We start from the raw sequence: 23,673 nt of genomic DNA on the forward strand, positions 1-23,673 counted from the left end.
ATATCACCCCTTTCATGAACTTCTAATAAAAAATTAATCTTTCCTTCCTTTGTGCAGTTATATAATTTTGTACCTCCTAGGACATTTATCACAATCTGCCTTGAAGGACGGCCATTTGTATTGTATCTCTATCATTTTTGAGGACAGGAAACAAATCTCACCAGACTTTGTCTTCATCTCTCTCATACTTAGAACGACTTCCAGGTAGAAGTCACTCAACTGATATTGCTTCCTTACTTAAATTGAATAATGAAAAATACAAATAGAATCTTAGATGTTGCCATGAGGTAAGTCACTTATTTAGCTGTAAAGTTTCTTTGACTTGGCTTAATTATTGAAAATCATGAAATCTTAGAATTCAGATTAGCAGAGTCTCAGGGGTGACCTATTACAATCCCCATTCCCAATGTCCATATAAAAGGCCTCTCCAACATTCCTAATGAGTGATTTGGGCACATTAGGCATGGGTAATGTCAATTATCTTGATATTGGTGATAGGCATTTAGAATGTGTATATTATTTCCATCCATTCTTCCATCTATCTCCCATCCATCCATCCATCCTATAACAGTGCTTCCTATTAGTGATGCTACAATAATTAAACACTACAAGTTTTAGACATACATCTGAATCCCAATATTTTCCTTTAATAATGTGATATTCTGTACATCTATCATTTTTACTGCCATATGTGAATTTTGCCAGGTTATAGAATGACTGATGTCTACTTCATCAAGTTAAGTTACTTAATTATAACCTTTGGTAGTATCATGTACTTTTTTCCCATTTAAATATTATAAATCTATGATTACATTGGCATATTTTAGATTTTTCTTTTAAATATTTTACTCAGTTCCTTTTACACTGATAATTTGTTTTAGAGTAGAACAAATATATATTTATTTCTTTGCTCTAGAACAGTCTTTTTCTCAGAACAATAGAAAGTATACATGCAACAAATATATGATTTAATTATTTTTTAACAAATTTAATTCTTCAGAAGACTTACCAGTTCTATGCTGTTTGGGTTCATGACTGATGCCACTGTACTCCACAAGAGTACTTTTATTAAAAGTTGCTTCAGATACCAGCTGAAAAGTAATATTACTATAACATATTCCTGGCAGCCAGTGATTAAATACTGTTTTTCCCTTAAAGAAATCTGAGAAGAATAAAGACAATCATATTAAACTTTTGGTCTCCTAAATGCCACATACTTCTAGAAAGTTTTAAACAATTATGATTAAATAGCCATAAGATATTATTTCCTGCAACTTCTGGCATGGTCAGTAATACAAAATTGGCATAAAATTAGAGATGAAAATTTGGATCTTTAGATCCAAAATCCTGAAAAGCTTTTTTTCTGCAAGAATTGGATACCATTGGAAGTAAGTTTTTATTATAGGAACATTTGGTTTATTAAATGGAGAAGATAACATATAGAAATTGTAGACATTAGGTTTATGCTAGCCATTTACTTTATGATAAAAATCAAAGATATTTTGCCATTTTATGATTTAGGAAAAAGTAATTTTATAAGGCATGCTTTTACTAGGCTTACTTGTAAAAACTGGCCTATTTTTAAAGTAGAATGGTTTATCTACACATGATGAAAGAAAGAAAAAGAAAAAAGAAAGAAAGAAAGAGAAAGAAGAAAGAAAGAAAGAAAGAAAGAAAAAAAATTTCATTTGGAAAACATTGAAGAAAATAATAAAATTAAGATTCCAATCCAAATTAGAAAGAAATGTGGGAAAGAAACCAAAAGTACCATTTATTGAACTAAAAGCCAAAAATAAATTTAAAAATCAATTAACTTAAAATGGAGAGCAGATTGACTTTTTAAAAAACTCCTAGCTTTTGACAAAACACGAGAGACACCTAACTCTGGGAAGTGAACAAGGGGTAGTGGAAGGGGAGGTGGGTGGGGGTTTGTGGTGACTGGGTGATGGGCACTGAGGGGGGCACTTGGTGGGATGAGCACTGGGTGTTATGCTATATGTTGGTAAATTGAACTCCAATAAAAAAATAATAATAATTCAAAAAAAAAAAAAACCTCCTAGCTTTTAATTCAGCAAAAATTCCAGAGAATGCTTTTCAATCGTTCACAAACTGGTATTTACATGTGATCAATAAGCAAATAAAGCCACACTTATTAATCTGCACATATCTTTTAATTGAAAATTTAAAAATGCCGTAACTTGTGGAGTCTGTTTATATTTATTTGATTTTTTTTTAAGTTACAAAAACAATAAATTCACTGTGTGCATTGTAAACAATGTCTTATAAAAAAGAAATCCATGGAAGAAATGAATTTGGAAAAGTAGCAAATCAAAGTGACACTTTTCTAGATATCATGCCTTGTGTGCTTCAGTACCCATTCTCCATCTCACCAATATGTATTTCCAGTTACAACCAGTCAACTTTGATGGCCATCATCTATGCTCTCAGAGAGAAATGTTAAAGTATTGGATCCTGAGAGTATCTAAGTCCTTTCCATCCTAATTCACTCCTAATAGAGCTGAAAGGCCTTCCTCCTTCCCTCCCTCTCCATCTTCTCCCCAACAGTCTACTCAGAGAAGGCGACCAGGTTCTTTCAAAATGATAGATTCCCATAGGATTCTCTTTTTCTCCTCTCCCCAGAGGGTCCCTATCAAGCCAGTATAAACAATAAAACCAACTTTTGTATATTCATGCAATCATTTAGCTGGTCTACAGATACATACATCCAAAGGAACCAAAAAGCATTATCATTCCCATTTGAGGATAATCTTGGACCACCTCCAAGCGAAACTTGGTGGAAGGTACCTTTTTTGCTCCTTAGTTCTAGATATGACCTTCTAACATATTCAGGAGGAAACAGGTGAGATGCTTCTAAGTTTAGGTTCAAATTTATTTCTTGTACCAGACATGCTGCTTTTGACAAAATTAACATACAAGTATAATAATTTGACTATTTCTTGTGCTTATGTATTACATGTGACTCTAGCAAACCAGATGTTCTAAGATTCCTCAAAACAAGATTTTCAGAAATTAGTAACTATTTTTAATGGTTCTTCCATGGTCAGATAGTGAATCGTAAGACCTCTTGAGACCAAGAGAGAAAACCATTTGGCAAACATCATGTAAAAAGAGTAGTCCTCATTTATCACCCTTCCTTTTGCTTCTTACCTTTATATAGCATTGTTCGGAAGTCTTTACCTTCCCAGTAGCTTATGTTTACTCTTGTGAAAACATTATATTTTTCTGGATAATGAATTTCAAACAGGACTCCTGTTTCAGGAGAAGGTTTATAGTCATATATTGAAACACTGGTTACAGGTAGGGGTTCTGCAAAAGAGAAGTAAATGGGCAAAGGGGAGGTGGAAAAAAAGGAAGAAAGGCCATTTTCAGTGCTTGAAGTACCAAAAATTACACCTATCAGAACACTTTACACACTTTTATTATCCATGAGTGCTAAACTGCTCCATACTTATGGGTTGACTGTTCTCCACAGCAATAATTAACAAAGTACATTTATGTGGTGGGTTGTACCTCTCAAAGAACTTTCATATTCATTTTTCCATTTGCCTCTTGCAACAACCCTGAGATCTGGGATGCACAAACATGAATATTGTCATTCAATAGATAAAAATAGCCATGAGGACTCAGAGACTTCAAATTATTTGGCAGAGATAATTTAACAAATACATGGCAGAGTTTGTATCTCAAAATTCCTAATTCGTTTTTCTTTTTTCCAAGCCAAGAAAACTTGATATCAATAACAGGCCAGTAACAAAAAATACATTTTGGCTCTGCCCAAGGATAAATGTTTATGTGATCATTTATTTCTTTTTGTAAACTTAGTACTTATTTTTCTATATTAAATATAATATCACAAACCACCTTATGTTGTGAGAACTATAGTTTATCAAACCAGTTTTCCTACAGAAGTTTTGAAAATGTGGATTTGTATTTTGCTTGAATTGTTAATATATCACAAAACTTTTAAAATATTCATTTTCCAAAACTGCAATTTGCTGTACATCCATATCTCCTCTGTATCCCATTCTTCAACAAAATTCTTGTAAGAATGACTGAGCTCCCTCACCCTTCTGAAGGAGCTGTTGGATAAGTTTTACTTGCATTTGTTTGATGTGAGAAAATCTTTTAAATAATTTGGTTTGGAGTCAACTATTGTATTACAGACAAAAATAATTTTGATTTAAAGTTTTATCATTAGAGGATTCTCAGACATCATCTACAGCCTAAATGAAAGCAATATCCTTACTTTAAATTTTACACTTTTAAAATTTGTTTCAATACCATAGGACGCCAAAATTTGATTTAATTTATTTGATGAGTATCAAGTATCTACTTTGTCTTAATCTGTAGGTAAATATTTTTTATTTTGCTCTCTAGGATCGCAATCTATTTCAGCTTTTGCTTTTGATTGAAGAGATCCAGGAAGGACTGAAGCAGCATGTTAAAACTTTGATTTTTCCTGGAATTTTCTTAAAAACCAAACCAACATCTGTCAAAAGTCTTCAGATTATAGCATATATTGTGATTATGTCCCAGTAGCTATATACTGTATTCTCTGGTTAAATGTTTCTATTCTATCTTTGACTTGTCCTAGGTCTTCTTGCTTGAAGGTAACATTTACAGAGTGAACTCACTTGTGTCTTGTAAACAAACAACTCAACCAACCCGAGAAGACTTTTGTGTATTTGTCTTTGATTAAGCCTCCCCAAAAGTTTTGAACTATTTGAATGTCTTTCTTTCAACCCAGTCTAATTACTAACCCATGGAGTCTAACAAATCCACCTACTGCCTCTGGATCTAAGGAACCAAAATGAAAGCTAACAACAAAAAAAAGCAGCCACAGAGCAGAGACTCTTCCATGGCTGCTGTCTAGTATCTCATCTTCACCAGGATTCTGTCTACTGGAAAGAGAAGTGAGAGGTCTGTCCAATCTTTCCTGCCTTGGGGCCTGGCGTCTGCACATCAAAGCCATGGCCCAACTTTGAAATACAAGAGAGATGAGGATTACAGCATAGATATTTTATTTTGTGATTTTTTTTTTTTCTGCTGCTGCAAGCGACTTAAGTTTAAACTAAGAGTTTTCAAAATGCCTCCTTGGATGTTTGCTTCCTACAGTTCTCTCGGCTTCAACCTAAGTGACCTAGGTCAGCTGTAAATTCTAAAATTCAAGCCCGGGCATTACTGAGCCATATTCAATCCAAGAATTACTATTTCCAATAGAATTCAAATGCATTCTCTAAAAATAGTTTACTTTCTCTCCAGTGACATCCCTCATTATTTTTCTTTTTAGAAATTAAGTGATGTGCTATAAACCAGAGCTGTTATTACTCAAGTGTTTTTCAGTGATGACAAGATTTAAATCTTGACCTAATTCAATAACTGTTTCTCTGCTTGCCACCGTGTACTCTTCCATTTCTTGTCTTAGGAAGCAGGCTGGACTGAATAGAGAAATAGAGTTGTTAGAAAATGTGAATCATTTATTTATTACTTCTGTTTGTTTATTCCTTTTTTTGTCCTCAGGTTTTTCTATTTTCAAAAAGCTAAGTATTACAAAATATATTTGAAAATCACTCATATAACTTACTCAGATCCCATTTGTCTCCCACCCTGGCCAGAGGTAAATTATTTCTCTGAATTTGATGCCTATCTTCGATGTGATTTTTACTTTTATATATATATATATGTATCCCACATCCATACAGAATGCGATTTTGCATGTTTTAAAGTATGTTAATGATCTCATATTATATGAATCATTCTGCAGCTTACTTTTACCAACTATCAGTGCTTTTCAGATTTGTTCATCTTGATGCAAGTATCTCCAGAAACTTTATTTTAGTGTTCACTTTAGAATTATACAAACTATACAGTTTATTTGTTATTTTGTTAGCTACAATCATCCACTTTTGTTGCAATGTTGCAATAAATGTCTTGGGACATGTTTCTGTAGGGTATGCACATCTTGGATTGTATGAGATATTGTGAAAATGTGTTCTAACTTTGTCAGTTTACATTTCTATTGACAGTGTATCATGATCCCTCTTTCTTCATATTCTTATCCAACACCTGCTAATATCAGCCTTTTTAGTTTTTGCCACTCTGAGACCTGAAATTTTGCCTCTGTTTTAATTTCCTGTTCACAAAAGAAGTTGATTATCTATGTTTACTGGCCATTCAGCTTCTTTTTTCTTAAAATTGTTTGGTTCTTTTGTCTGTTTCTTGGGCTCTTTTTCCATATTTTCTGATAATTTGTAATGCAATTTTTGTCATATACTGCATTATCACTGTCATTTTTATTTCAATTGTGTCCTATGCCTTCCTTATGATTCACTTTCCTTATTAAAACATATCACTTAGTAGTTATTTAAGTTATGGCCTAGGAGTTAAATTCTCCTAGGATTTGTAATCTGGAAAGGTTCTTTATCTTTAGTCTTGATGTAGTTTAGGCGGATACAGAATTATAAGATATCCTCTCATTACTTTGAAGCTATTGCTCAATTGTCTTTTAGAATCAATTATTGTAGAAGAGAAAACTTCTGTCAGTCTAACACTTACTTCTTTGTAGATATTATGCTTTTTTTCCCCTTTAATAACTTCTAAGCTTTTTGTTCATTCTTGATAATCTGTGGTTTCACCATCACATATCTAGATGTGATCTTATTTTTGAATTACCTTACTAGCGATTTGGACACTTGTCAATCTGTGGATACATGTCACTCTTCTTTTCTTTTCTTTTTTTTTTTTTAAGATTTTATTTATTTATTCATGAGAGACAGAGAAAGAGAGGCAAAGACACAGGCAGAGGGAGAAGCAGGCTCCATGCAAGGAGCCTGATGTGGGACTCGATCCCAGGACACCGGGATCATGACTTGAGCTAAAGGAGATAGATGCTCAACCACTGAGCCACCCAGGAGCCCTCTTATTTTCATAGTCAGTTCTTGAAATATTGTGCCCATTATTCCTTCCATTCTCTTTTCCTTTTTTTAAAAAGAAGATTAAAGACTTTATTTATTTGAAAGAGAGAAGGAGTGAGATAGAGATAGAAATAGTGATAGAGAGCGAAAGAGAGAGAGAGAGAGAGAGCGCGAAAGGGAGTGGGGGGAGGGGCAGAGAGAGAAGCAGACTCCACACTGAGTAGGGAGCTCAATATGGAGTTCTGATCCCAGGACCCTGGATCATGGCCTGAGCTGAAGGCAGACGCTTAACCATCTGAGTCACTGCATTCTTTTTTTCTGGAACCCTTAACCTCCTTAGTTAAAGCCTCTCCCACCTTCATATTTGAGAATTGTGCTAAACTATGAGGCAATCACAAAGTATTACCTTTCAATTTACTATTTAACTGTTATCAGTACAGAATTTATCCCATGAATTGAAGTTTTTTGATTTAATTTAAATTTGATTAAGTGAATTTTGCCTAATCTAATCCATTAAATATTTTTTTAATTTTTAGTAATAAATTTATTTTTTATTGGTGTTCAATTTGCCAACATACAGAATAACACCCAGTGCTCATCCTGTCAAGCGTTCCCCTCAGTGCCCGTTATCCATTCACCCCCACCCTGCCCCAATCCATTAAATATTAAATTAAATGACTGTATTTTGCATTTCTAACAGATTTTAATCTATGTTTATTTGATGCATTTTTGTTTAATTTCTGCCAATCTTTCTTCATTATGTTTTAATCCTTTTGAATGGATGGAATTCTTATATTTATCTTTTTGAACATCATAACATACTGTAAATTTTTTTCAAATTGCTACACAAAACATAATCTGCAATGTCATAGTTGTTGTTTAGATGTCTATTTTTTAAAAATAGATTCTTCTTGTGTTTTGATATACAGGCCCTATGCTAATTTTAGGATTTTTATTGCCCTGTTTCTTGCTAATTATTCTTGTTGTTGAGGCAATTTAGCTATTGCATCCATTCAGCACACTGCAGCTCCCAGTTTAGAACCAGGACATTTAATATTATTCTGAGGTTCTTGGTATTGTGGACAATATAGCCAGCTATCACAAATTCATTCCTTGAGCCAGAGGGTAACTAAATTTGGTCCTTGATAGTAAGACTGAATGCATGTTTCCTGCATCCCAAGGCCTCCATCTATAATGTTATCACAAGCAGAAAGAATCTCTGCTGTAAGCAGGAGGGCTGGCTCTATGCATTACCTGGTATGGGGCATTTCAATCCTTCTCTGTTGGGGTACAAGATCAAGGCTGTGTTCATCCAGATGCAGAGAACAGAGGCCCCAGAACTTCATCCTATCTCCCCACTTGGAGTTTCTGATTCATACAGACAACTACCTTATTTTTTTTTCTTTTATTTTTTTTTAAATTTTTTTTAAATTTTTATTTATTTATGATAGTCACAGAGAGACAGAGAGAGAGGCAGAGACATAGGCAGAGGGAGAAACAGGCTCCATGCACCGGGAGCCTGATGTGGGATTCGATCCCGGGTCTCCAGGATCGCGCCCTGGGCCAAAGGCAAGTGCCAAACCACTGCGCCACCCAGGGATCCCAACTACCTTATTTTTGAGCCTACCAATATACTTCTGGTTTTCTTTTTGCTTTGTGATAAGAGCAGAGTGTGTCAGAAGCAGATATTTACTATATTATGTTGGCAATAAATCCTAATGTTAAATTTCCATTTTTTAATTTTAATTAAAAAGCTTTAAATGATGTTTAATATGATCATCTTTTTTTCTCATTTAGGTGTCACACATAATAAAATCTGATGTTTAAATTGAAGACTATTTTATGTCTCTTAATTATTCTTGAATCATTCATGACAATCACGAAGTGATTCTTAAAGGTCTGGAAGTAAGTATCTGAGATAGAAGATGAAGGAACAAAGCAAATGTGGAGCAAATACTGTTTAAAAAAGGCAAAGTTAACGCTGTACTTGTTGGTAATTGCTAAGAGCTGAGAGGTGCTTTTTTTCTGAGACTGCTCTATTTTGATGGGTTAAAATTAAAGGAGCTGTTGGATCAGTGACCAGCATTCTTGCTTTTGATGTAATCTAATATTACATGTGTCTGTTCTGACACAGTCCTCTTAAAGGAGAGAAATCTGTGACTAGGTTCTCACTTTTTTTTTTTTTTTTAAGAGTGAGATAGGATGAATGGGTGGGGTGAGGCAAAGGGAGAGGGAAAGAAAGAATCTAAAGCAGGATCCCCACTCAGCACGGAGCTGGTGTAGGATTTGATCTCATGACCCTGAGATCATGACCTGAGCAAAAATCAAGAGTTGAACGCTTCACTGACTGAACCTCCCAGGCATCCCAAGGCCCTCACTTCTGATAGCAGGAGTAGAAAAAAGGGACCGATCTCAAGTCCCAGGCCAGAGCTCCTAACATAAGTTTAAATGGTCATTTGGAACCCAACCTCAGCTCTATCCATTCAGGCCACTGAGGTGAGCTGGCACCTCCGGTGGTCCAAGAGTCATGGTTACTATCACACTCATGAATTTAGTTCAAGTCTTCACCACTCCTGGAATATGTCAACAGCTAAGTTATTTTTCTTGCCTCCAATCTGATCTTAATTTTTTCTACTTGTTTTTGCTCAAAACTTCTAAGCCTGCAGTCTACCTGATGCTCTGTGTCAGTGTCTCTCCCTTAAATCTGCCCTTAAATCCCTTATATCTCCCTTAAATCTGCCACTGACTTTGCCCTGTTTTGACTCTCCTTTGCTTCCAATCCTTTGAGTAATTTTCTGTTTTATATCATTGGCATTGTTTATATTTATCAATCTTATATTAAGTGCTACACATTTTGTTAAGGAGTTTATTTTAATATATTTTACATTAGAAAATACTACTCTATTTTCAATACCCTCTACCAAATCAGCAAACGCACAGCCCCCAAGACAAAGCTGGCCTGCCACTGGTTTTTGTATGACTTGTGAGTTAAGAATGGCCTTTACATTGTTAAATGGTTGACAAAAATTAACCAAAGAATATTTCGTGATATATCAGAATTATATGAAATTCAAATTTTAGTATCTTTAAATAAAGTTTAATTAGAACACAGCCATGCTTGTTCGCTTGTGTATCACCTATGGCTGCTTTTGTGCTGCAGCACTAGAGTTGAATATTTGCAACAGACTGTAAAGCCCACAGAACCTAAAATACCTATTACCTAAGTCTTTATAGTAAAAGCTTGCTAACCCCTGAGATAGACTGAACATTTAAAAACTTAGGTTTAAAGAAAGTAATAACCTGCCTAATGCATCACATATGGTTTCTAGATTTCTTTATTGGCTCTAAAGTTCATAGTTTGGGCCACTACTCAAAATAGCTGCCCATTCCAACGCAGAATTGAGGATCCAATGACTTACAGTTCTAAGAAGGAGCTTTCTTATTATGTCCTTTCTTTGTATCTGTCACCATTCCTCATCACTTATAAAGTCTAAACTCTTTTGTAAGGTAGTCAAGGTTCCTCCCAATTTTTATAACTACTTTTCTTATTATTTTCTAGAACCATGGAAGCTTGCCATCTTAACTCCTTGCAATTCACAAGAGGGTCATGCTATGCAAAACTCCATTCTTTGCAAATATGATTCACTTTGGCTCTGTTTTAACACTTTCATTCTTTATTATTTTAGCAAATTTTCACTACATTCTCAATGATTGTTTTTCTGAGGTGCCTTCCCAATATTCTCTAGGAAGCCTGAGCAATCTCTCTCACATAATTCTCCTCTACCATTTATCATGTTTTTATAATGGTTTGTTCGCCTTTTACATTAGAGTTTACCATCTTTCAGTGTGGGTATGAAGGACATGACATATAGAATGTATACAATAAATAAAATAAAAATTTGTGCATTATTTTTATTTATAATACATGAATTTATATTTGTATAATGTATGATTACAGGCTTATATTTGTACAATATATTATAGAATACATAACACTGTATTTGTAGGGTTTCTCTAACATGTTCTGCAATGTTTACAACTACTATCTCTCAGATTTTACTAATACATGAGACAGCAGTGTGTAACTAACATTTCTCCTATTTTTAAGCAATTGTTTTCATGTGTTATTTTATTTATTAAGAAAGGACTTCTCTCTAAAGTTCAGGCAATATGCTGACGGTTCTTAATCAATTAAATATTAATCAGATGTCGCAGCCTAAGTGTTGTGAAACTCCTTTGAATTGGCCAAATGACTTATTTGTGCTGAATTTATTTTTTGCCATGTTTCTCAGCCTTCTCTAAGAGCACCAGAGTCAGAACAAGTATAGAGAACTATCAAAGGACTGCCTCAGGGCCAATTGCTTTGTCACTGCTTATTTCATCAAGATAAGCATCTAACACACAATAAATGCCTGCAACAAATGTACCCTTTTATTCTCAAGAGCAATGTGTCATCTCCTTGAGCAGATACTATGAATGTTTCTTAAACTTAAAAAAAAGCTTCCCCTTATAAAACTAAAGATGACAAAAATACATCATTAACTGACAAATAGTGGTTAATTTTAGAGCTCAAAACTAATCTTAGTCATTATGTAGTTTTTAAAATACCTTCTTTCTTAAAGGAGGGCACTGAAACCAAATGTCATCTAAGGTCACCTAATGCTTAATGTCACAGAAATACTTGTGCCTTAATTCCCAATTCTTATATTCTGAACCTATTATACCTTTTAAAATCTTGGATGTTATAGTTGAGTTTTTAAAATGAGACAGAATATGAGAGACAAGAAACCATCATTAATTAATTTTTGCTCTTTAGCGTTCAATGCAAATTTCCTCTTCCACTTAGGATGTAGAAAGTTATAGGTCAATGTCACTCTCTCAACTCTCAACAAGAAGAAAAAGCCAAATAATCTATGAGATAATTTTTTTGAGTCTATCAGAGATATGAGATTGCAAAGCAACCAAATGAACTAAATACCTAAGAGTGACAAGCCCCCTGCAAGCAGAAGGGACATTAACTGCTTCACCTTTAGCAGAACATGACAGGAAGAGAGGGGCTCCATTAAAGTAGGAAAGAAGATAAATTTTAATGAATTCTTAAAGGCTGGGTGTGTTTTCAATGATAGTTTAGAACTGTTCTGTCCAATAAAATAATTATTAGCCACCTGTGGCTATTTTAATTAAACTTAGAATAAATCAATACTAAATAAAATTAAACATTAGTGGCTACTGTACTGGACAATGCAGATATAGAACATTTCCAGCATCCAAACATTCTAGGACAGCACTAGTTTAGAATGATTCAGAGTTTCAGACACAAGTGGAATCCACACTTTATTTCTAGCTCTTATTGTGGGCTTTAATCAGGTACTCATGTGAATACTGAGGGTAAGAGACAATAATTTGCACCACTGATAGATCAGGTTGAAACCTTATTCAATTCTGTGAATCTTCCTTGAATGCAAAACAGAAGCCTTAAGGCATTGGGGAGGGGCAGAAACATCTTTCCCTCCAACTTTTCAGGAAAATATACCCCCTTCTGAGGGATGGGTAGAAGTGAAAGAGTTTGGTCCTAGGAGAGGGGCAGAAACTCTATTGGGCCTAAGATCATCCACTCATACAAAGTAGATTTCTACTACTGGGGAAAAGGCAGGAAACTCCAACCCCAAACCTTCCACAGATTTGAAGTAGACTGGCTGTCAGTGTATAGTGAGGGGTAGGAATGCTGAGAATTTCCCACTTAGGATCACAAGGTCTGCCCAGGCCTGAAGCTGAACCAGGAGAACCAAGAACCTCACCTATCTTCACCAAAAGCTTAGCACTAGTAAAAAGCAAAAGAAATCCATTGTGAGGGAGGGGGCAAAATCATGGGGACTTTCTGTGATGCAGGCATTCAGGACTTGCTGATACTGAGGATAGAATTGGAACACTGAGAAATACACTCCACCATTGCTGGCAGGCAACATTAGAAAAATGTGAAACCTGTGTGAACCGAATGTGACTAATACCCTAAACCCCACTTGACTCAACCTCCCACGCTAACAGCTTAGCAATATGGTAAATTTAATTGAAATCCAACAGTATAAATAATTACATTAAGTATAAATTGCTCTAAAGTAGCACTGTCAACATTGATCCACTAGCCATATATGCTTTTGAGCATTTAAAATGAGGCTAGTGTGAAGCACCTGGGTGGCTCAGTTGGTTAAGCATCTGTCTTCAGTTCAGATCATGATCCCAGAGTTCTGGGATAAGGTCCTGCATCAGATCAGGCTCCCTGCTCCGTGAGGAGCCTGCTTCTCCCCCTCCCTTTGTCCCTCCCCCTGCTTGTGCACTCTCTCTCTCTCTCTCACACAGTCAAATAAATAAAACCTTTCAATAAATAAATTAATCAATTAATTTAAAAAATGAGGAATTTGCAACTTCTTTTAATTTTAATAAATTTAGGCATAAAGGTTATAAATGTGTAAACTTTTTTTTGAAGATTATTTATTTATTTATTCATGAAAAACACAGAGAGATAGGCAGAGACATAAGAAGAGGGAGAAGCAGGCTCTCCTGAAGGGAGCCTGATGCTGGACTTGATCCCAGAACCCCAGGATCATGCCCTGAGCTGAAGGCAGATGCTCAACCACTGAGCCATCCAGGTGCCCCAATGTGTAAACTATTATATTAATTATATATTGAATTAGTAATATTTCAAGTGGAATGGATTAAATAAGCTGTTATTAAAATTAATTTCACATTTTCAGAAACTTTTAAAATGTGTTTACCCCCAAACATAATATGCATATATGGCTAACATTTTATTTTTGCTAGATAGTGCTGGTCTAAACACTCTGATTAAGAAACAGATTTTTAAAAAAATAAAAGACAGAGATTTTCAGATTATAAAGAGAAGCAAACTGAATACAAGAGACCCATTAATGCATAAAGACAAACAGTTGAAAATAAAAGGATAAAACAAGTATACCATGAAAAAACTTAGGAAGAAAATGAAAATATCTATACTAATAGCAGACAAAATAGATGTCAACACAAAACATATTTCTTGGGATAAAGAGGGCCATTGCATACAGATAAAAAGGTCACATCTTGCTAAAGCTGGTGCATGTGCATTGGCCCTGTGTTGCCCCACTGCCTCCCTAAAGCTAGTGAGCTCATACAGTCCATACAGGGGATGTTCTTTAATCACCTGGCTCTGGTGGCCAAGACACTTGTGTTCCTGGGTCCTACAGAACTATAACAATTGAAGAAACAGTTATTGGCAGGTTAATAACCTCAGGGCACTGCACAGTACTGTACTGTACAGACAGTACACTGCAATACAACAGCAGACACAGGCCTATATACTTGTCTCAGCCTGAGAGGCAGGCTTCAGGTTTGTCACACATCTAGAGGTTGTGGAGGTGCTCCTAAAGAACTTAGGTCAGGTAACACTGCTTTTTTAACCTTCTTCATTCATGCTACCACTTGCTAGTCCAGAAAGGAGCTTATACAGTTGTTTGGAGCCCTGATTTGGGCAACCGTTGTCCAGAGAATACTTCCAGATCACCTGGTCTGGAGGACAGCAGGGTTAACAACTGTAGTCCCACAGGACAGTACATACTTTCATACTTTAAAAGCTATTGCCAGAGGGCATGGCTTTCAATCAGCCTTAAATGAGGTGCTGAGTGAAATCCCTCCCTCTGGAACACTGACAGATCTTAGCATACCCTCACCAACTGAGACTTATCAAGAATAAATCAGGCTGCCTAGACAATCACAAAGATTCAAGAGACAACCAAGGGCCAGGGCAAAGTTGAACAATAATGTTCATACCCTACACAAGGCCACTCCTTCCAAACTGGGAGAAGTAGCTGTTTCACTTAACACATAGAAACAAATACAGAGAGTCAAGCAAAATGAGAAATCAGAGGAATAAGTTACAAACAAAAGAACAAGATAAAATAATAAAAAAAAAACCTTTAATGAATGATGAGTAACTTACCTGATAAAAAGTTCAAAGTAACAATCATAAAGTTGTCACTGAACTCAATGAATGAACATACTGAAAATTTCAATGAAGAAATTATCAAATAGAAGTCACAGAGTTGAAAGAGACAAAAACTGAACTGAAAAATACACTACAAGGATTCAACAGAGACTAATAAAATGGAAGAAAGGATCTGTAGAAACATAGCAGTGGAACTCATTCAAACAGAACAATTAAAAAAAAAAACATTTTAAAAATGAAGGCATCTTAGGGAACATATAAGACCGCCTCAAGTGGAATAACAGTTGCATTCTAGGTGTTCCAGAAAAAAGAAAGAGGCAGAAAACTCTTGAGAAGAAATAATGGCTGAAAGCTTTTTTAACCTAAAGAAGAAAACAAATATTTGTATCCAGAAAGCCCAGAAAATTAAATAAGATTAACCCAAAGACATCCACTCAAGACACATTATAATTATAATTAAAATGTCAAAAGTTAAAGAGAAAGAGAGAATCTTTAAAGGGGCAAGAGAAGTTACATACAAATAAGAATATTAACCTCATAAGAATATTAACATATGTTTTAGCAAAAAGTTTACAGACCAGAAGAGAGTGGTAAATATATTCAAGATGCTGAAAGGAAAAACTTACAACCAAGAATACTCTATCTGGGAAGGTTATCATTCAGATTTGAAAGAGAAAAAATATTTCCAGACAAGCAAAACTAAAGGAATTCATCCCTACTAAACTGGCCTTACAAGAAATGCTAAAAGAGCTTCTCTAAGCTGAGAAGAAAGGACACTAATTAGTGATTTATATATATTATTATTATTATTATTATTATTATATTACTAATTATTATTGTCAGAGGATCTGACTAGACATTTTTCCAAAGAAGACATACAGATGGCCAAAAAGCACATAAATAGATGCTCAACATCACTAAGCATCAGGGAAATGCAAATCAAAACCACCATAGGATATCACCTCACACTTGTTAGAATAGTTATTATCAAAAAGGCAAGAAGTAACAAGTGTTAGTAAGAATGTGGAGAAAAGCAACTCTTGAGAACTGTTAGTAGGAATATCAACTAGCATAGCCACTGTGGAAAACAGTATGGAGATTTCTAAAAAAATAAAAAATGGAACTACCATATGACCCAGCAATTCCACTTCTGGTATTTATCCAAAGGGAAAAACCCCCACCAATTTGAAAAGATATATATAAGATAGATGTATATAATTTGAAAAGATGTACCTCCATGTTCTTTGAACCATTATTTACAATAGCCAAGATATGTAAACAATCTAAGCATCTACCAATGGATGAACGGATAAAGAAGATGTGATGTATATATATGCAATGGAATACTACTCAACCATAAAAACGAATAAAATCTTGCCATTTGCAACAACTTGATGGAACTTAAGGATATTTTGCTAAGTGAAATAAGTTAGAGATAGATACTGTATGATTTCACTTATATATGGAAACTAAAAAGCATAGAAAACAAAGCAAAACTCATAGTTACAGAGAACAGAATGGCAGTTTCCAGAGGAGAGAAGGGTCGTGGAGTGGGCAAAATCGGTGCAGGGGGTCAAGAGGTACAAACATCCAGTTATAAAATAAATAAGTCATGGGGATGTAATGTACAGTATAATGACTATAGTCAATAGTATTGTATTGCATATTTGAAAGTTGTCAAGAGAATACATTTTAAGTGTTCTCATTGCAAGAAAAAGAATGAGACTGAATAGTGACAATGGTAACTTGACTATTGTGGTGATCATATTGCAGTATATACAAATATAATATACAAATATACAATTTGTATAATATACAAATCATTGTGTTGTATATTTAAAACTTATATGTCAATTACACCTCAATAGAAAAGAAGACATATTAATCTTAAAAGTTTAAAGATGTAAAGCTTTAAGCTTCATGTAAAGTTCAAAATATGTAAAGCATAAACTAAGTATAAGGAGAAATAAACAAATCTATAGATATAGTTGGAGACTTTCACATATCACTATCTGTCACTATTAGAACAAGTAGACAGAAAATTAGTAAGGGTAGAGAAGACTTGAACAGCCAACTTGACCTAATTGACATTTATCAAAACCTCACCCAACAAGTGCCCACAGAATACACACCAAGACAGACCATATTTGGGGCCATACAATAAATCACAACAAATTTAAAGTAATTGAAATAACATGAAATATGTTCTTTGATCACAACAGCATTTATCTAGAAATTAATAAAAAGATCTCTGAAAAAACTGCAAAATTTTGGATACTCAACAACACACCTCCCGGACCATATGTCGAAAAAGAAATCGCAAAAGAAAATAAAACACATTTTGAATGCAACTCATTGCTCACAGTAAAATATCAATGAGATATTATGGAAATCTCTTATACTGTACGTACTTATCATTTACTTATCATTTACTTACTTACCAAATGTCTTTATGAACCATTAGCTAAAGGGCTGACTGCTAGAGCTTTTCTGATCTGAAGTGGCTGAGTGCATGCTAATGAATGTTAGTTCAGCAATAGTAACTATACTTTTATTTTGCTTTGTGCCTTAGTCTTTTTTGCCCAGCTCTTTATCCTATTACTTGCTCAACTGAATTGAATTAATATTTATTGATTGCTTATTAACTGTAAAGTTCATGCTAGGTACTTATAAGATTATGAAGATGAGTTAAGGCAGAGCTTCTAATTTAAAGGAATTATATTACAGCCATCAAACACCTAGATCTGCTACCTTGGACCTATTAACTCCCAATTCACCTTTCTCTGCGACTTGTTTAAAACAGTGTTTTAGAACAGGCAGGTTCTTCCTTTAATTCTACTAGGTCCTAGATTTGTTCATTATATCTGTAAACCTTGAAGGTCTTGGGTTTGTCATTCCATTCCTAATTTTTAGGATTTGATACTGATTCTGGGACTCTGCCAAAGGAAACTTTAATTAATTTTTGACAGACATACTAAAAACATGTCTTCCAGCTTGATTCTCAGTTCTTGCTTCTTGATGTTTCTCTTTCCTTTTATCCCAAGAGAACAATATCATTGTCCTTTTCCTTAATTGTGGTGAAAATGATTGCATATAACTGGTATTTAGAAAATCGCAGCCACTGGCAAATTTACACTGAAGAACAATAAACAAAAAGAACTTCACTGAGCCATTAAATTGCTTCAGTGGTAAACTCTACCATCTTATAGATAATAGTTTTTATTCTAACACATACTTCAACATATGCGGTAGAGTTGCATATCTTACTTTGAGATTAGGTATTAAAGTCCCAGAGAGAAAAGTGAAAATCACCTATAGTTAAAATTACTCCTAAAAATTCCTAATATCAGCATCAATACTTTAAGATATCAACTACTGAAGGTTAAAATGCCAATGATTTGTTTTTTTCTTGGTATTTTTTCTTGGGCAGTGGAAGCCATGGTTATTTGGCGGGTGAGGTCAAGAATAGAAACTGATAACTAATATCTTTTATTTTCACTTAGCTAAAAATGCACAATTAATTTTGAGCAGGCTAAATTTGAATAAATTCACTGTCTCAAAACCCAAATTGCTTAATAAGAGAGTATGGGCTCTGGAAAAAAAATAGCTTAGTTATGATAATACTATTAAGTTATATAGCAAAAAACTACATGGTCCAATCATGAATCTAAAATTAATATTCAGTAGGAAAATATACTATCTCACTGAAGTTTACTTTTTTTTTTGGTTTAAAGCAGATTTTTCCTTTAACAACAGGTAACAGTTAAACATTATCAAATGCTGGCAAGACACTGTGTTCTCAACATAAAGCAGAATTTTGAATTTATGCCAATCGACTTTAAGGTGACTGATATTGCCATTCTGGGCTGACTTTCAGTGAGAGACCCATGAGAATATACCCAAAAAAGAGACACAGAGGACAATATTACAAACGATTCTTACTTGTTAACACAGTGATTGATCTGGATGGCTTGGTAACCACATTTCCATTTACCACTACCAGAGTGATTATGTAATAAAGGCCATGATAATTAGCCTTAAAGGTAACAGGAGGAGGCAAAGTGCTGTTGAATTCCTCAAATTCGAAGAAGTAATTTTTTGATTCCCCAGTTATCTTCACAACATACACAGATGATGGGCTCATGACATCTGAAGCTTCTAAAGAGACAACGATGCTATTATCATCTTGAACAGTTACATGGAATGTTGTGGCATTCTGTTTAAGAAAAGAGAAAAAAAGGAAATGAGGGTCAAATTGAGATAATTAGCAATAAAATTATGCTAAGCTAATTTTTCCAAAACTAATGCTTGTGATAAGCATCACATGGGTATTTTAGTGTTCAAGGAAAAGCAGAAAGAGAAAGATCAACCCCCTTATGACCTTATGACCTTCTCAAGCAAGCTATTACTTTTGGTTCTTCTCCATTGAAAAGCTGCACTGGGTTCATGGATTGTATTATGTAACCAAAACAAAATAAGCACTGTGGAAATGAATAAAGAATGAATGAATGAAAATCATTTTGGCTCCTAACTTCCAGAGAAGTTCTTGGTTTCAGCTATGCTGGAGAAACTATATGGATGGAACACTCTATTTTACTTTGGAAGGAGTAATGCGGTGGGAGTCCTAGGAGAATTCTAGAAGAATGTCAAGGCGGTTATTTCCTCTCTCACTTTTCACCTGTTAGTTCTGAAAAAAAAAAAAAAAAAAAGTCAGGACTGAGAATCCTGAGATAGTCATTTTTATTAAAGGTTAGCCAATCCTTAATAAGAGAGGCTAACATGCTCTTTGAAGAGAGAACCAGACTGAGGATCACTGCCATCTTTGGAAAAGGCAGCGGCTAGAGGAATGAAAACTCCTCTAAGTGTCTAGATAAATGTTTATAGATGGTATCTGAAAAATCATTTTTGTGGTTTAAATATTCCTTTCTGACTCTTCCCCATACTGTACAAGCAGAATAGTCCTTCTGCTCTCTTGTTTCACACAAGACTCATATATTTTGTATCATTGCTGCTTTGTTTTTAATTCATCTTCTGGGTATGTGGGGTCCAGGGAAATTATTTCACTGCTCTGAGCCTCAGATTTCTCTTCTGTGAAAGTGGGACAGAACAATGGCTAAAACTTCTTTAGTACTTGCCAGGATCCAGATACAAAGCTAGGTAGCCTATGAATACAGTCATCTCATTTAATACTCAAAATGACCTGATAGGATATGTTTTTTTTTTTTTCAAAGTCAGTTTGTAGTTAAGAAAACTGGGGCTCAAAAGGATTGAGTCACTCACCCGAGATCACACATCTAGTTTGCATTCTTAACCATTGAACTTACATGAGTCCCCAAACTGAGCTCCATTATTCCACATGTCTGTTTGTCTTTCCCTCTTGACTTGTTTTCCTTACACTGAGTCTGACACACAGTACACAACTGGTAAGTCTCTGTTAAGTGAATGAAAGAATTGCTGATGTGGACATTTGCCTCTTAGAATTAACCTGATGATAGCTCAAATATTGTCAGTAGCCAAATACAGTACATATTAGTATCCTAAAGGAGGCTAACATGTTCCTAAAAATGTACTGATTTTTTTCTTATTGTTTTAGAAATCTAGTTTTTACAGGTCCTAGTATTTGTAGAATATCTGGCCTTTAACAGAAATTTAATTCTGTTAACATTTAGTAGACTTAATTGTGTTCATGATATTCTAACCATACTAGACCCTAAGTTCTTTAGGAGGAGGGACTGTATCTTATTTCTAGCTGCATCTCTAGCTCCAGGACCACTTCTGGCATATGTAAGGTGCTCTGTGATCTGGATAGTCCTGAGCAGATCTCTATAATACAGATCAGTCTGTAAGAATTGACTTTTAAAATATCCTTCTATCCACATTATATCTCATCGTCGGACACATGGGGGTAGGTTTCTAAAACTGTGTACTTTTGGAAAACAAAACAAACATACAAAAAATGTGACCCGCTCATATTGCCAGGGATCCAGGTGGAATCATAAGGCTAAACCAAGCCTCCGATATCCAATAACATCAACTCTGGCTTGTATTCATTATTGGTTACAGAAACTGATTCACTATCTTAGAAAACAGTAAGTTTACAAACATTAGGTTCAGAATTAATTAAGAACTTTTTGCTCTATGTTTTAGTAGCAAACAACAAAATTTTGTGATGATGAAAAGTGGGATACATAGACTCAATTTTCCAAAGTGTTTAAGAAATATATATCTAATGGGTCATGATGCTTCTTAGACAGCGCAGTCTTCCAGGGAGAGGGACTAAACTTCCAAAATCTAACGACAGCTTTAGGGATGATCGTATCAGCCATGAAAATAAGCATTGGCCCATGTGCTCCCCAGTCGCCAAAAATAAATCAGGGTAGGCTAATCAGATTCAGTCAGTGGGACTAATGAGAATAAGGCAGCAGGCCAAGTGAGTCTAGGCAGTGAGCCTAAAGAAATGTCATCATGCTATTTCTTTTCTGTCCTCTGTGCTTCAGCTTTTCCTGGAATCTACAGTCAGGAGAAAATTCTGAATGTATGCTGCAGGTATGTAATCCCTGCTGAGATGTACAGCAAGTAGGAAGAGTTAAAAGTTAGAGAAATGGATAAACTTTGGCAAGGTCAGCCTTGATTTATTTGGTGGATAGAGAAATATTTAAGACTTATTTTTTTTTTTTGAATCTGGCTAATAGTATTGCTTGACTCTGCTATGAAAATATTTTTACTGAAATTTCCTTTGCATACTAAAATTTAATATAAAAATTTCTCCGCTTCAACACCCTCATTTCACACTTGAAAGAGCAGCGGTGCAAATGTCACACAAGCTAATTGATGTCAGAACAAGGTCTAGGATCCACAGATCCTTATGTCTCCTGGTATTTCTCTTTCCTGAACTAGAGGTAAGCTGCTTAAGGCAGCAAAGGGGGCATGGGTGCTTGGCTTTAGCAAGGAACAGAGAGCCCGGGAGCCTACCCTATGGCCAGTCCTATGGGATAGAAGCTACTGGACGAAGACAGAGTGGGCAGCACTAAAGAGGAGAAAAATGCAGGACGAGTCCCTGGAATGTGGGACAAAGAGAAATGGCCTCAGATCTGTTCCAGTCTGACATCGTAGGCAGTCTTCCAGCATCTCTGACAAACACAGCAACTGTTATCTATTGATCCCCTAATCTAGACCAGGCTTTGCACTTGGCATTTTAAATGTTTTTTTTTCTTTTTTCCTTACAACAATTTTTAGAAATAGGTGTCTTTCTCCCCAGTTTACTTAGAGAGGTTAAATAATCTGCTTAAGAGCACAGCAACAGACTTAGAATCAGAGGGCCTGAGCTTCTATTCCTTTGCTGCGGCCTATTATCTGACAATGTGGAAAAACTTAAGGATCTCTTAACTTCATCTGCTTAATTTCTAAAACAGGGGTGATTCCTATAACTCATGGGATTTGGGTAAGAATTAAATGGCTTTAATAAAAATGCTAATAGGATGAACCCAATAAATATTAGTTGTATTTCAAAGGTTCTTATGTTTTAGTGAAGTTTTCAATCCCTCAATGACCTGTCAACTATATATGTTCTAGAAGCATTCGTTGAACTAACTTCACAACTCTAAGGAATTCTGTGTTCATGGTCACTTGATGTTATATTCACATTGGAGAGCTACCCATTTTATCAACTCAGTAACAAACAAACATTAGCTGAGCGCCAACTTTGTGTCAGGTATCTTGCTGGATATTGGTGATAGGATCTGAGTAAGACAGGGGACTTGAACCCCTGGAGCTCAGACTCTATTCAGAGAAACTCACCCAAATGCATCATTAAGATACTATGTGAGTGTTACTAGTTAGAGACTTTGAAAAGCTGTCTGTTTGATGCTGTTTTTTTCTGCCTATCTGGGACCCTTCTTTGATTATATCTTCTTGTTTTGGAGCACTGCTTCTTTCCCACCATCAAGCTAATAAGGACTCCCATGGGAGTTGCTAATGGTAGTGTGCTGCTCCCAGATCAGAGCAGGAGGTACCTTGGCTCAGTCTGGGTGAATCATAGTGCCCCATTCTCCCTTCATGGAGACAGCCATAGGGATGCTCCTGAGGATTGAGCCAGCCTACTAGAATGCTTTGTCTAAAATTTTATACTGGAATTAGTGGGAAGGAACTTTTTCTCCTCTGGTTCCAACTATTTATGGATGCAAATCTGGAGAAGTCAGTGTCTATAATTTCTGCCCCATGAAGACAGTTGCTTGAGGGAGAATCCCTGATACAGTCTGAGGTCCTCGTCCTGTCATCCTAAGGCCCAGCCCCTGTGGAGTCTGATGACCTGAGTGAATAAATCCCAGTTTATAGTTTAAGTCGGGTAAGCTGGACTTCCAAAATTGACAAAGATTCTGGTCAATACCAGAGAATTGTTCAGTGTTTTCGATGTTTAGAGAAGAAAGCAAGTAATTACGCTTCTGCAATGGGTATGAGGGAAAGTTTCAAGGTAGAAGTGATGCCTGAAAGATGCTCAGGAGTTTCCCAGGAGAACAAAAGTCAGAGAGCCATCTGGAGAAATGGGAGAAGACCCCACCGTCCTCAGGAGTGGTTAGATCATGGTAGGACTTCCAGGGAGGATGGTTGACAGCCCAGTCCAAGATGTGAACTGGGGTATTCCTTAGGCCAAAAGAAATCATGATCTATTTTAATGCAGAAAAGTGACATAATTATATCACAGTTTACAAATACCAATATAATTAGGAACATGGACCTGTATAG

General features: G+C 35.4%; 1 protein-coding gene across 4 annotated transcripts in view; it reads right to left on the minus strand.

Moving 5' to 3' along the window:
• The window catches only part of PTPRO (protein tyrosine phosphatase receptor type O), a 238,821-nt gene that overhangs the window by 88,778 nt on the left and 126,370 nt on the right, over positions 1 to 23,673 (minus strand). For 2 of the 4 annotated variants that reach the window (XM_025995173.2, XM_025995172.2), the window contains exons 2-4: positions 18,874 to 19,147; positions 3,169 to 3,327; positions 1,010 to 1,162 (exon numbers count right to left, since the gene is read on the minus strand). In XM_025995173.2, the coding sequence (XP_025850958.1) occupies positions 1,010 to 1,162; positions 3,169 to 3,327; positions 18,874 to 19,147 (586 nt within the window). The remainder of the gene's footprint in view (positions 1 to 1,009; positions 1,163 to 3,168; positions 3,328 to 18,873; positions 19,148 to 23,673) is intronic. The other 2 variants (XM_072765952.1, XM_072765951.1) reach the window with 1 other exon arrangement.

This window comes from Vulpes vulpes, chromosome 8 (assembly GCF_048418805.1).
Source record: "Vulpes vulpes isolate BD-2025 chromosome 8, VulVul3, whole genome shotgun sequence".
Taxonomy (NCBI): domain Eukaryota; kingdom Metazoa; phylum Chordata; class Mammalia; order Carnivora; family Canidae; genus Vulpes; species Vulpes vulpes.